At 42.6% G+C, this 15039-nt stretch overlaps 2 protein-coding genes across 6 annotated transcripts in view; one reads left to right on the top strand and one right to left on the bottom strand.

The window, feature by feature from the left end:
* NCAPD2 (non-SMC condensin I complex subunit D2) overlaps positions 1-1500 on the bottom strand; it is a 28651-nt gene extending 27151 nt beyond the window's left edge. For 3 of the 5 annotated variants that reach the window (XM_067695515.1, XM_067695519.1, XM_067695517.1), the window contains exon 1: positions 654-1500. The gene's annotated coding sequence lies outside the window, so the exon portion shown is untranslated. The remainder of the gene's footprint in view (positions 1-653) is intronic. The other 2 variants (XM_067695516.1, XM_067695518.1) reach the window with 2 other exon arrangements.
* Positions 1501-1558: 58 nt separating this feature from the next.
* On the top strand, positions 1559-2780 carry MRPL51 (mitochondrial ribosomal protein L51). Its single transcript, XM_067695522.1, has 3 exons — positions 1559-1840; positions 1925-2035; positions 2464-2780. The coding sequence occupies exons 1-3, from the start codon at positions 1732-1734 to the stop codon at positions 2658-2660; spliced, it is 417 nt and encodes a 138-aa protein (XP_067551623.1). The 5' UTR covers positions 1559-1731; the 3' UTR covers positions 2661-2780.
* Positions 2781-15039: the final 12259 nt, after the last annotated feature.

Genomic DNA, 15039 nt, shown 5'->3' with positions numbered 1-15039 from the left:
GCTAATAACATTATCTTAGAGCGTGTGAGATTAAGCCTGGACTAGAATCTAATTCTAGTTGTGACTCTGACACTTGGCCATGTCACTTAACCCCCTGGGCCCCATCTGTCAAGCAGGATTACTGATCTCTGATTACTTTACAAAATTTCTCAGGATCAAATGAGTCAAGGGGTATTAAAGTATTTAAAGAACTGTAAAGTGGCATATCGATGCGTTAAGTTAGCATTGTTATTTGTTTTTATAGGCAAAACTTCTTAAGTATATAGACACTGTCTCATCTGAGGTCAGAATGGTGATCCAGTATGGGCTAATGGGCTTCCTGTCTCCAGAATGAGAGAACGTGAATATTTACTATTTGTTTACTCTGTGCCAGGTTCTATTCGGCTATTTGAACGTCCTATCTGATCTAAGCCTCCAAATGCCAATCTCATGAAGTGCATAGTAATATAGCTCAATTTACAGATGAGGAAACTGAGACTAAGAAAGGTTAAGCGATTTGCCCAAATTCCACTGCGGATCTGTGAGACTTACTGTTTCTACCACGTCGTACCACAAGGACACACCCACTAGACCTCCCAGCCCAATACCGCGTCCTACAGCCCGGTGGCCGATTTTCCCGGCCTCTCCTTCCCCGCTCCCCCTCAACACCGCACCTTACAAGAGCACTTCGCCAGCCGTTCCTCCAACTCGGGATGTAGGTCTGAAACGAAGGAAAAACCAAGGAGGGCACAAGACGCACCAATCTGCGACGCGGCACCCCCGTGGGTAGAGAGACCGACCAATACCCGCCAGGCGGAGGCAAAACCCCGCCTCCGAGCCGGGCGCCGCGCGGGCAAAGCCACAAAAGTGCAGTTCAAATCTCAACGGCCGCAAGGGAGCCAATCGCGACGCTCGCTGCGGACACCGGCCAATCAGAGCGCAGGAGCCGGAAGGCCCGAGGAGGGCGGGGCCTAGATTCCGGCTCCCCCCCCACCCCCACCCCCACGCCGTAGTCTCGCGGCCGCCTAGTTCCCCACAGGGTCCTCTTTTTTCGCGGTCGGTGGAGAGGAGGCTCTGGCGGTGCCTGCCGGAGATGCCGCGTTTGTAGCTGGGCAGTGGCCGTGCCCCTGGGACCGTGACCCACTCCGTCACCCCCAAGACAAGACAGGAGGCAAGTTCAGGCCGGCAGTTAGAAGGCTTAGGCTCTAGTCCAGGTTCCGCCATGTCCTCTGCCTTATGACGTCCAGCAGGTCACTTCACTCCCTCAGCCTCAGATTTCCTCCCCTGTCGAATAGGGGAAATAAAAACAGCTACAGCGCAAAACTGCTGTGGGGCACAGAGAAAGGAAGCTCTGGGTTCCAGGTTCTGGACCTTCCTCTCCCTCAGTTGAGGGACGCCCACGGAAACAGGAAAGGGTGAATTTGTTTGACCTTCAGCTTTGAGGGGCCCTAGGCAACGAGACGAGTCCCTCAGCTCTTCCGGAGCTCCAAACCTTCCGGCGGGCAGACCGGAAGCGCCTCGGCTGGGCGGAGCGTCGAAGACCTTCTGCAACGGAACCTGGGGGGCGGGGCTCGTGGCTGGGGAAGGCGGGGCCAGGCTGGGTCTCACCCGGAGCTGCCTGTGTAAAGTCCAAGATGGCTGCGTGCACGTAGTATCCTTGTGAGCCAGGCGGGGACGGTTCTTGTTCTCTCGTTGAAGGCCACGTCTGGCCCTCCCGCCTGTGCTTGTGAGGTGGGCTGTTGTAGGGGAGAGATGAGAGCAATGGCAGGGAGCCTCTCTTGGGTGGCAGGCAGCCTCTCTTGGGTGGCAGGCAGGAGCCTATGGGGCCAGGTGCCGCTGGCCTGCAGAAGCTTCTCTCTGGGTAAGTGGCTGATGCAGAAGGACGCCCCGAGAACTACTTCAAAGTAAGCGGCTCAGATTCATTCCTTTTCTTCCCCATCCCTAGGTGTTCCCAGATTGTTCCATGTGAGGGTCACCCTCCCGCCCCGCAAAGTGGTTGATCGTTGGAACGAGAAGAGGGCCATGTTCGGGGTATATGACAACATCGGGATCCTGGGTAAGACTCGACTCGGTAGTGCAGAATTTCAGAGCGGCAGTGATGCCGTAATGATTATCTTTTTTCACCTGTGTAGAAATGGTACCTTCTTCAATAGTAAGAACAAACACGTGGCTATTTACGTTGTGTTCGGCACTGTTCTGTGTGCCCCGCATGCATTAACACATTTAATTCTCATAACCTTTTCACTTTGCAGGTGAGGAATCTGAGGCACAGGGAGGTTAAGTAGTTTTTTCCAAAGCTAGTAAATGGCAGGTCCAGAATTTGAACCCCAAGCAGTCTTGCTCCAGAGCCTGTGCTCTTGTTACCCTAGCGTAATGTGTTTTGTCTCTAGGTGCTGCTAGGGAGATGCAACCGTGTTGAAGGCTTAGCTGGTGGAGGCTGGGTTCTCTCCTCTTGGAACTAATACCTTCTTTCACATTACACAGGAAACTTTGAAAAGCACCCCAAAGAACTGATCAAGGGCCCCATATGGCTTCGAGGCTGGAAGGGGAATGAATTGCAGCGTTGTATCCGAAAGAAGAGAATGGTTGGAAATCGGATGTTCATTGATGACCTGCACAACCTGAACAAACGCATCAGCTATCTCTATAAATGCTTTAACCGACGTGGAAAGTACCGGTAGAAGAGAATGCTTGGAACTGTGGAAGAGGTGTATCTATCACCCAAGAGAAAGGGAAAGTACTTTTCCTTATGAGGAAAGGGATTTGTATGCTCTCAGGAATAAAATGGGACTTCTTTGAAATCTGTTATCCACATCTTTATTTTCCTCTAGATGCTACTTTTACTCATTCATGCGACTAGGAAGTGGAACTCATCCCTAAGTCTTACAGTCTTAGGTTTGGACTTCACCACTTGCCCTTTGCAGTCTAGCCATACCTATGGTGTTTAAAAACTAAAAAATTATTGTTGGCATCTGTTGATGTTTGGCCCTTCATGTATTGAAAGTGGTAATTTTAAACTGCCCCACAGTGCCATCACGTTAAATGTATTTTTTAAAACCCTTCCGCACTGAAATGAAGTATAATAGAAAAATGAAATTATACTTCTGCACTAATCTTGTCAAAAAATATTTATTGAGTACCTTTTCTGAGCTGAGAACTGTAGGAAAGCCAAAATGTAATATATCCTCCCCCCATGCTTTTCTAGTTATGTGTATAAAGTTATAGTCTCACATGTACACTTTAATATGAGGCATTAAGCACCATATGAGTGGTTTGCTTGAGTGGTTCCTAAGCCTGATTGATCATCAGAATCTCTGGGTAGTTTAACAATTTAGAAAGTCTAGTCCCTGCTCCCAAAGATTTGTGATCTGTAGAGCTGAGCTGAGTCTTGTGGGTCTATGTGGGTGGGTTTTTTTTTTTTTTAATAATTTTTAAAAAATGTATCCATCCATATAGGACATATGGACATCCATATAGGATATATAGACATTTCAAATTAAGAGTAATCAGGGACTTTCCTGGTGGCACAGTGGTTAAGAATCCACCTGCCAATACAGGGGACACAGGTTCGAGTCCTGGTCTGGGAGGATCCCACATGCTGTGGAGCAGCTAAGCCTGTGCACCACAACTACTGAGCCTGCGCTTTAGAGCCCACGGACCACAACTACTGAAGCCCGCGTGCCTAGAGCCCGTGCTCCGCAACAAGAGAAGCCACCACAACGAGAAGCCTGCACGCTGCAACTAAGAGTAGCCCCCACTTGCCATAACTAGAGAAAGCCTGCGCGGCAACAAAGACTGAACGCAGCCAAAAAAAAAAGAGTAATGAGAGGACAAGTTTTCTCACAGCTTGCTTTTTGTGCTCCTTGAGGCAACCACTCTTATGAGATTCTTTTTAATCTTTCTGGATATATACTGTGCATGTACAAGCTTATATTATCTATCTGTCTTCTTTATAAAAAAAAGTAGGATTCCATGCACACTAAGTTACATTTTCACTTAATGTAACTTAGGTATGGTTTTATATCCTCACGTTATATACCATAATGATTTAACCAGTTCCATTTTGATAGACCTTTAGATTGTTTCCAGGCTTTTGCTTTTGCTTTTTCAAAGTATGACTCCTCTAATTTTAAAAGCCAGGTGATTTTAATTAGCTGTGTTTGGAAGCCACTGATGTGGGTGATAAATAACCTAGATAAGAGAATGTGTTTGGCCTAATCAGAAGAGGCTTCATAGAAGAGGTTGGATTTCAGTAAGCAGAGAAAGAAGTAGAACATTTCAAGTGGGGAAGAAAAGAGTGATCCGTGGTGCATGGTGAGGGAATATAGAATGTGTTGGGAGATGGCTGGGTAGGTCTAGCTATAATGACACTGTCTGCTTTTTCATCTTTTAATAATTTGCTTGGCCATAAATCAAGTTAAATAAGTTTGACATTACTCAACTGAGAGGAGAAAAATGTTGCTACAATTTTAGAATTGTGTATTGATTAGAGTTAAATTCAGTGTCTCTAGAGCCTAGTCTATGTAAGGCTCTCAATAAATATTTGCAGAGTGAAGTAGGGAAAGTATTTGAGGGGCTTCCCTGGTGGCCTAGTGGTTAAGACTCTGTGGTCCCAATGCAAGGGGCACAGATTCGATCCCTGGTTGGGGAACTGAGATCCCGCATGCCACAAGGCATGGCAAAAAAAAAAGAAATGGGCAAAAGGAAAGTATTTGACATATTACTTTTAAAGAAATCTTTTATGTGGGTTAAAAGTGCTATTTGTGTTTCTTGGGAGGGTTTTTTAGGTTGATTATGAGTCTCTAGTATAGTGTAGACTGTCGATTAAAAACATGTCCTTTGGAGTCAGACAGGTCTGGGTTTAAACTCAAGCTATACCACTCTATTTGACCCTAGGCAAAGTAGGTAATTTCTGAGCCTTAGTTTTTTTTAGCCTGTCAATTAAGAACAATACAATACTTTCCTCATAGGGTTATGTGAAGAATAAATGAAATTATGCATGTAAAACAGTACAAAGTTTGGCAATGTAAATGCTAATGACACTCCTCTGGAGTGTGTGTAGTTGCCAAGAATTAGAAAAACCTGAAGAAATGAATGGAAATAGGTTTTTTAAATTAACTTTTCAATAAAAGTATTGCAAACTAAAGAAAGTGAATTAGTTATAGATATAAACTGAGATTTGAAGGTAAACGAATTAGGGTGATTAGGTCTCTTATTTGATCCAAATCCTTTAAAAGTATCAGTTTCGATTATCTGTTGTTACATAATACTCCATCCCCAAACTTAGTGACTGAAAACAACAAATTATGAACTCATATTCTCTGGGTTATCTGGGCTCAGCAGGGTGGTTATGCTCCATTTGGTGTTGGCGAGGGTCAACCATGTGGTTGCATTCAGCTGGGAGCTTGGTTGAAGCAAGAATGTACAAGATGTCTTCACTCACACGTCTGGTGCCTCAGTTGGAGTGGCAGAGATTTTTTTCCACGTGATTTCATTATTCAGTAGTCTAGCTAACCTAAACTTCTTTACATGGAGGCTTGACTCCAGAGGGCAAAAATGGAAGTTGCAAGGTTTGATAGACACAGGCCAAGGAGTGACATGTTGTCACTTGTGCTGCATTCTACCAGTCAAAGTAAGTCACAGGCCAGTGCAGATTCAAGGCTATGTGGAAATGCACTCCATTTTTGGATCAGAGAATGTGCATGCAATTACAGGGATGTGAGGAAGTGTCCACAGACATATTTGCAGGCAATCTACCTCAGTAACATTTTGTGTCTTTGTTGGGACTTTATCTTTTGGAAGGCTCAATAGAAGTGAAGCTAATTAAGTACATGTTAGATTAACTGAAAAGTAGATTTTGGAGAAGTGGATTGATGGGTATACATGACCATACATTATGATCCTGGGTCTCATGTAAATGTATATATGAGAGTGTCAGGACTCAAAGGGAGTGAATTTTTAAAGGGATGGCTGGAGAGGAGCTGGATATGAGAATGGAGAGGTTGGTGTGAAGTATGAGTGGCTCTGGGATACTTTACATGATTTGGTGGGACTGGAGAAGAGAAAATCAAATATTTGAGATTCTGCTAAGTACAAGGTGCCCCAAAGAATACGAGTACATGTTTTAGTAGGATGTGTGGTTCTTGGTAAAGAGGAAAATGATCATTTAATTCAACGAGCATTGAATCTTCCTGCTGTGAAGATTTATAAGATCATGTTTTCAAGGACAGAACAATCTTGGTTTTGGTGTGAAACAGTGTGTAATATTTTTATTCAATAAACACTGAACCATTATGTGCAGTGTTATTTGGAGGGACATAAATCACTAAGTCAGGGTTGGTTCCTGACTCTCAGTAGCTTTCAATCTACTTAAGAGATACAATATGTAAACAATATAAATTTGGATATGATAATTGCATAGGAAAATTAGTTCTTTTTTGGCTGGGGGGAGATCAGAAAAGTTATTTGTTGAAGAGATGACATTTGAACTGAATCTTGGAAAATTTCAGCTGATGGAAATGGGAAATCCTTGTTAAATATGGACAGTAATATCTATAGGGAGGAACTTTGAAGAATATGAAATAATTCAGAATGTGAAATAATTCAGAATATGAAATAATTCAAATAATTCAGAAATAATTCAGGTGGGAATTACACAAGTCCATAGGACTAGTTAGTGATCATTAACACACAGTAGGCTTTCTCTGATAGTAGGAAATAAGTTTGGATAGGAAATCTAGTGCCAAATAACTAGGAGTCTTGAATGCCAGCCAGGATGAAGAGCTTAAATTTATTTTTTCCCCTGCAGACGAGTGCTGTTCAATCCTGGCAACATGTTAGAATTCTTGTCAGAGCTTGAAACCCAGCGGGACCCTGTGGGGCCTTCCTGGTGACTGACACCCCACCACCACTTGTGTCCCCTGCCTCTTGTTTGTAGAACATCTTTAGCCTCCTAGGCCTTCCCCAGGTTCCAAAGAGCAAATTTAATCAGAGGAGTGAGAAAATGCAGAAACAAAAGGAAACAGTCAAGCAAGACAAAATAAATAGCCTTAAAACAAGATCAAGGACCTTTAGTTCCTCTCTGAGGGTTATAAATAATATCCTGAGCCGTATCCTTGAGCTGTTTTGCAGATACTAAACCCCCACCAGGTGTAAGAAGTTAACTACATGTTGACCACAGACACATAGACCCCAGACTGGCTGGAACCAGAAGTTGATGATTGAGATTCCTGAAACATCACCCTGTTACCTCACCACCAACCAATCAGAAGGAAGTATACGAGCTGATCATGCACCCTGTGACTCCCTCACACCGTCTTTAAAAACCCTTCCCTAAAAGCCATTGGGGAGTTCGGGGAGTTCTGGCCTTTTGAGCTTAAGCTACCCATTCTTCTTGCTTGGCCTTGCAATAAATGCTTTACTTTCCTTCACAACCTGGTGTCAGTAGATTGGCTTTGCTGTGTATTGGGCAAGTGGACCCAAATCCAGGTTTCATAACATAAAAAAAAAAAGAGAGAAAAAAAAGATTAGAACCCAGACCAATGAAATCAACCTGAGCTGGTGTCCCAAGCATTCATCTTTTCAAAAGCTCCATAAGGGATTCTAAATCGGGGTCAAATACCACGGCTTTGGAAAAGTGGAAGAAGACAAGGGAATACTTTCCAAGGTCCATTTACCTTGAGATGTCTGAGCCTCTGAACTCATATTTTTGCTTTTCGATCTTGCTTGGTTTTATGTATCTCTTTGTCCACCTTCCCCACGGACTAGGCCTCATTCCCACTGAGGGCAGGAACTGTCTTGCACATGTCTGTTCACTGTAGTAGTCTAATATCTGGTCTCTTTGTGTACTGGCTCTTAATAGGCCCTTGGTAAATATCTGTAGAAGTAATCCATTCAACAGCCATTTACTGAAGGTCACCAGTAGGTTCCAGGGATACAAAGAAAAAAAGATACAACTCCTGCATTTAAAGAATTCCACGTAATGCAGGAGGTAGACAAAGAAGCATACTTATAAGGGGGGGGGGAGGGAGAGGGATGGACTGGGAGTTTGGGGTTAGTAGGTACAAACTATTACATTTAGAATGGATAAACAACAAGGTCCTACTGTATAGCACAGGGAACTATTTTCAATCTCCTGGGATAAACCACAATGGAAAAGGATATAAAAAAAGGATGTATATATGTGTATAACTGAATCACTTTGCTGTACAGCGAAATCAACACAACATTGTAAATCAACTACACTTCAATTAAAAAAATAGCAAAGGGGGCTTCCCTGGTGGCGCAGTGGTTGAGAGTCCGCCTGCCGATGCAGGGGACACGGGTTCGTGCCCCGGTCCGGGAAGATCCCACATGCCGCGGAGCGGCTGGGCCTGTGAGCCATGGCCACTGAGCCTGCGCGTCCGGAGCCTGTGCTCCGCAACGGGGGAGGCCACAACAGTGAGAGACCCACGTACCGCAAAAAAAAAAAAAAAAAAAAAAGAAACATAATTATAAAATATATCATGGCATTTAAAGTTTGTTAATTACCTACTGTGTAGGTTCAGAGAGGAGGGATGCTTATCCTGGGGGAGCAGGAGTGGGGGCAGGGAAGGCTTTCTGGAGGAGGCCATTACTGAGATATCTTAAAGAGTGGAGGCTAGCAGGCTTTCCAGGCAGATGAAACAGAAACAAAGGTCCAGAGGTGAGAAACAGCATGGTGTGTATGGGAAAGCTGTAAATGGTATTTGTTGGTGCGTGATAAAGAGGGCAGGAGATGGAGGCAAGAGTCAGATCACAAAGACGACTCTAAAGAACCATTAAGACTGAACCTTTAGTAAAAGGATGCAGACACTTTGGAAAACTGTTTGGCAGTTCCACAGAAAGTTACATAGAGAGTTACCATATGACCTAGCAATTCCACTCCTAGGTATACATATACTCAAGAGAATTGAAAACATATTCACACAAAAATTTATGCACAAATGCTCATAGCAGCATTATTCCGAATAGCCAAAAAGAAGAAACAACCCAAATGTCCATCAACTGATGAACGGATAAACAAAGTGTGGTCTATTCATACAATGGAACATTACTCAGCCATAAACTAGAATGAGGTACTGCTACAACATGGATGAACCTTGAAAACACTATGGCAGAGGAGAGAAGCCAGTCATAAAGGCTCCGTATTGTATGATTCCACTTACAGGAAATGTCCAGAATAGGCAAATTCACAGAGACAGAAAGTAGATTAGTTGTTGCTAGGGCATGGGGTAAGGGGTGAGGGATGGGAGAGGACTACTAACAGGTACAGGGTTTCTTTTGGGGTTGATGTAAATGTTCTGGAATTAGTGGTAATGATTGCACAACCTTGTGAATATACTAAAAATCACTTAGGTATATACTGAATGAGTGGATTCATATGGTGCATGAATTTTATCTCACTTAAAAACATGGGTTGGGAGACTTGAAGATTTATTTCTAAATTAAGCTTTATTTTTAAAAAAATCAAAGTAATACATGCATATAGTTAATCAAAAAGAAGGGAAAGTTATATGACAAAAAGAGCAATCCCCTGCCTAACCCCAGTCTACGCTCCAAACTAGCTTCCCAGAATGAAAGACTTTCACTTCTTTGAACTATTCTAGTATTTGTCATCGTAATTGGAAATAATATGCCCTCCTGCTCTTCATGGCTTATCAGCTTGAGACATCTATTAGCTTCCTGTTATGAAGGGTGAAGGTTTAGTCCTCTGTGATGATCTTAGTTGATACAGAAAAGAGAATTTAAGTAATTCAGCTATTTATAATTAAAAAATAAAACCCTGGGAACAGAAGGAAATTTCCTTAATTTGGTAAAGGTGACATACTAGAGATCAACAACAGATATTTAGTGGATATATATTCCCTTAAGATCAGCAACAAGGCAAGAATGCCCACTATTACTGTTGCACTTTAACTTAGTACTGAAGGTACTAGTCAGTGTTGTAAAAACAAAGAAGGAAAGAAAGGGGGAAAGGAAGGAAGGGAGGGAGGGAGAAAGGAAGGAAGGAGGGAAGGAATTAAATGCATGCGAGGATTGGAAGGAAAGAGCAAACTGATCATTTACAAATTATATGAATTTCATCTTTAAAAATTCATGCTGAGTGAAAAAACAATGAGATTTAAAACATGATATCATTTATGTAAATTAAAAATACATGCGGGACTTCCCTGGTGGTACAGTGGTTAAGACTCCGTGCTCCCAATGCAGGGGGCCTGGGTTTGATCCCTGTTCAGGGAACTAGGTACCACATGCACGCCACAACTAAGAGTTTGCATGCCACAACTAAGGAGCCCGCATGCCACAACTAAGAAGCTCATGGGCCACAAGTAAGGAGCCCGCCTGCCACAACTAAGACTGAGTACAACCAAATAAATATAATTTTAAAAAAATCAATCCATTTGGGGCTTCCCTGGTGGCGCAGTGGTTGAGAATCTGCCTGCCAGTGCAGGGGACATGGGTTCGAGCCCTGGTCTGGGAAGATCCCACATGCCGCAGAGCAACTGGACCCGTGAGCCACAACCACTGAGCCTGCGCATCTGGAGCCTGTGCATCTGGAGCCTGTGCTCTGCAGCAGTGAGAGGCCCGCGCACCGCGATGAAGAGTGGCCCCCACTCGCCACAACTAGAGAAAGCCCTCGCACAGAAACGAAGACCCAACACAGCCAAAAATAATAATTAATTAATTAATTTTTAAAAATCAATCCATTAAAAATAAGTAAATAAATAAAAATAAAAACACGTGCAGGAGACACTACACATTTTGCAAAAACACAAAATTATAAATATCAAACAATTTATAGTGTTCTCTATGGCTGGGGAGGGGAATAAAGAAAAATGGAATCATAAAATGAAATGAAATCTTTCTATGCATAAGTGGAGATCATGTGTCATGAATTGATGAGTAGCAGTTAACTCCACCTTCTGTACCTGAGGTCCTCCAGAAAAACAATGTTCTATTTTTGTCTTCAGGGTGATTCATGCTTTAAGAAACACTCATATTTGTTTACTCCTGTTGGTTTCTTAAACTTATCAGTATTCATAACAAGTCAAACACTTTAGCACACTTGCAAGTCCCTTTTGGTATTTTCATCACATGTATGTGTAATATCTATGTATGATATTTGTTGTTTGTTTTGGGAATCTAACACATGTGCTGGTTCAAGATAGCTGTGTTAGTTTTCTGGGGTGGCCGTAAGTACCGTGAGTTGGGTAGCATAAACAACAGAAATGTATGAACTCACGGTTCTGAAGGTTAGAAGTCTGAGACGAGGCCTCACCAGGGCTGTCACGCAGAATTTGTTCCATGCCTCTCTCCTAGCCTCTGGTGGTTTGCTGGCTATCTTTGGTGTTCCCTGGCTTATAGACATATCAGCCCAATCTCTGCCTTGATGTTAACAAGGCGTTCTCCCTGTGTGTGTGTCTCTCCAAATTTTCCCATTTTATAAGGACACCAGTCATACTGGAGTAGGGGCCCACCCTACAACAATATGACCTCATCTCAACTAATTACATCTGCAACGAACCTGTGTCCAAATAAGGTCACATTCTGAGGTCTGAGTGTTAGGACTTAAACATAAAAACTTTTGGAGGACGCAACTGAACACATAACTAGAGCCTTCAGTCTCCCCAAGGTATTCTTATGCCTTTGTCTTTGTTAATTCTTGAGATTCATGATTCCCTATAGCTTCCATGGATTCTTCACGTGTGATTTTGGAAGAGGGAGCTGGTGGCCCTTACTAGTTACTTTGTTAGGAAGCTGGATTTACACTCCCCAATGTCCTCCTTTCTTATAGCCCCTATCCCTCACGCCTCTTCATTATAGTTATATCAGCATTTTGCCTTAAATCAGTAGACAGTGTTTACATTATTAGGACTATTAAATATTGTTTACTACTGAGCCAAATGGTGTACTGTGGTATAACTTATGTTTCTTATATTTAAAAAAACCTCTTGGTATCTTTATTGAGATACAATCCACATACAATTCACCCAATTCAATGGCTTTTAATATATTCGCAGAGTTGTGCATCCAATACCACAATCAACTTTAGAACATTTTTAACATTACCCCAAAAATGAACCCCCTGCCCCTTAGCTGCCACCATCAGTTCCCCCTTCCTCCCAGTTCTAGGCAACCACTAAGCCACTTTCTGTCCCTGTAGATTCTTGCCTGTTTTGGATATTTCATCTAAACAGAATCATACAACATGTGATCCTTTGTGACCGGCTTCTTTATCTTAGTGTAGGTACAAGATCTCCCCATGTTGTAGCAAGTATTAGCACTCCACTTCTCTTATTGCTGAATAGTATTCCATTGTATGGCTATTCCACACTATATTTATCCATTTATCAGTTGGTGGACATTTGGGCTGTTTCTACTTTTTGGCGATTCTGAATGATGCTGCTATGAACATTCGTGTATTAGGTTCTGTGTGGGCATTTTCATTTCTCTTGGTTAAATACCTAGGAGTGGAATTGCTGGGTCACGTGGTAACTCTGTGTTTAACTGTTCGAAAAACTACAGGCTCTTTTCCAAATTGGCTGCATTGTGTTGCATTTCCACGAGCAGTGTATGAAGGTTTAATCCTCATCAACATTTGGTACTACCTGTCTCTTTGATTGTAGCCATCCTAGTGGTTATAAAGTAGTGTCTCATTGTGGCTTTGGTTTGTACTTCCTTGACGGTTAATGATGTGGAGCATCTTTTCTTGTGCTTTTTGGCCATTTGTGTGTCTTCTTTTGAGAAATGTCAGTTTAGACCCTTTGCCCATTTTCAAATTGGGTTATTCATTTTTTTTATTACTGAGTTGGAAGGGTTCTTTGTATATTCTAGATACCAGTACTGTATCAGATATAAATATTTTCATTTGCAAATATTTTCTCCCATTCTGTGGGCTGTCCTTTCACCATTTGTTTATTTAAATATTTTATTTGTTTGTTTGTTTATTTATTTATTTATTTACGTTGTGCTGGGTCTTAGTTGCTGCACTTGGGGATCTTCTTTGTGGCACGTGGGATCTTTGTTGTGGCATGTGGGATGTTTTAGTTGCGGCATGCATGCAGGGTCTAGTTCCCTGACCAAGGATCGAACCCAGGTCCCCTGCATTGGGAGCACTGCGTCTTAACCACTGGACCACCAGGGAAGTCCCCCAGCACCATTTATTGAAAAGACTATTCCTTCCCCCATTAAATGGTCTTGACACTCTTTTTTAAAAAAATTAATTTATTTATTTATTCATTACTTTTGGCTGCGTTGGGTCTTCGTTGCTGTGCGCGGGCTTTCTCTAGTTGCGGTGAGCGGGGTCTACTCTTCATTGTGGTGCGCGGGCTCCTCGTTGCAGTGGCTTCTCTTGTTACGGAGCATGGGCTCTAGGCGCGCGGCCTTCAGTACTTGTAGCATGCGGGCTTGGTAGTTGTGGTTCGTGGGCTTGGTAGTTGTGGTTCGCGGGCCCTAGAGCGCAGGCTCAGTAGTTGTGGTGCATGGGCTTAGTTGCTCCGCGGCATGTGGGATCTTCCCAGACCAGGGCTCAAACCCCTGTCCCCTGCATTGGCAGGCGGATTCTTAACCACTGCGCCACCAGGTAAGTCCCGTCTTGACACTCTTGTTGAAAATCAATTAACGTAAAGGTGAGATAATTTCTAGTTCTTATTCAACTTTTTGTTTTCCCCTAAGTTTATAATTACCTCTTTTTCAAAATATAATTTTCTATGTATCTAGCTCTAATTTTTTCCGCACATCGCATCAGACTTGAAAAGTACTTGTTCATATTCTTTTTCAAATATTTAAACATGTCAGATGCTTTACAGGTTTTTTTCCCCCCTCTGGAGACTGTCCTGCAGTTTCCTCCTTCTCCTACTTCAGTCAGGACAGGTTGTTTCTGGGTCTGTGGTGTAGCTTTCATTCCAAAGATTTCCTTCACCAGTTTTGTGTGTGGATCCAGCATTCCATTCCCTACCTCTGCTGCCTTTCTCTTTCCTGCTTACCAGAGCACATCTTATAGTAGCCTACTTGGAAAGAGAAGTAAAAATGTTCACTCCTTGCATATCTGAAAGATGTCTATATTTATCTTATATTGGTATGTATTGGTCTTATATTCGTTTGGCTGGTATAGAATTCTAGGTAATGATCATGTTTCTTCAGAATTTTAAAGGCACTGTCACATCATCTATCTTTTAATACTGTATTGAGTTGCCATTCTCATTCCTGTTCCTTTCTCTCTCTCTCTCTCTTTTTTGGGGGGCCACGTCATGTGGCACGCAGGATCTTATTTCCTGACCAGGGATCCACCAGGGAAGTCCCTTTCTCTCTTTTTGAAATCTTTTTGGATCTTCTCTTTTCCCCTAATATTCTGAGATTTTACAAAGATGTGTCTTGACGTGATTCTTTTTCTTTCACTGTGCTAGGCACATAGTGTACTATGTAATCCAGAAAGACTTGTTCAGTTCAGAAATTTTTTCTTGTATTTCGTTTGTAATCTTGCTCTCTCATACTTTTCTCTCTTTTTAGAACTCCTATTAATCAGATATTGAACTATTTGGCTTGATTTTCTAATTTTCTTACTTCCTATTTCCATCTTTGCTGGCTCTTGCTCCTGGCTCTTTGCTCCTTATTTGTTTCCCATTTTTGACAAAATCTATTTTTCTTGGAACCGTATCTGTGGAAATTCCCCAAGGCCTAGATTGAAGATCAGCTCATCCAGAGATGATCTGCATTGTTTCGGCTGGTGCTTGGTGGCACTGTCAACCTGGAACCATTTTAAATTCTTGCTATTTTGTTTTTCGGACCAACAAGGCATTCGGGCAGAAAAGTCACAGCTTTGATGATAAATTATCTGCATATATTTAAAAGAAAAAAGAAAAGATCTCTAGTAGGCACTTAGATTCCAGATGAGCAAATTTTCTATGCAGTCCCCTAGGGGCAGTTCAGGTGTTAGCATATTTTAAATCCACTCTTACATGAGGATATAGTCTTCTGGGGTTCTGGTGTTATAGTGGGGGCCTTCTATTAGATTTCCAACCCTATGCAGGCCCTGGGTTC

The sequence above is a fragment of the Pseudorca crassidens genome, chromosome 11 (genome assembly GCF_039906515.1).
Source record: "Pseudorca crassidens isolate mPseCra1 chromosome 11, mPseCra1.hap1, whole genome shotgun sequence".
Classification (NCBI taxonomy): Eukaryota; Metazoa; Chordata; class Mammalia; order Artiodactyla; family Delphinidae; genus Pseudorca; species Pseudorca crassidens.
This window is presented reverse-complemented; position numbering and strand designations above follow the sequence as displayed.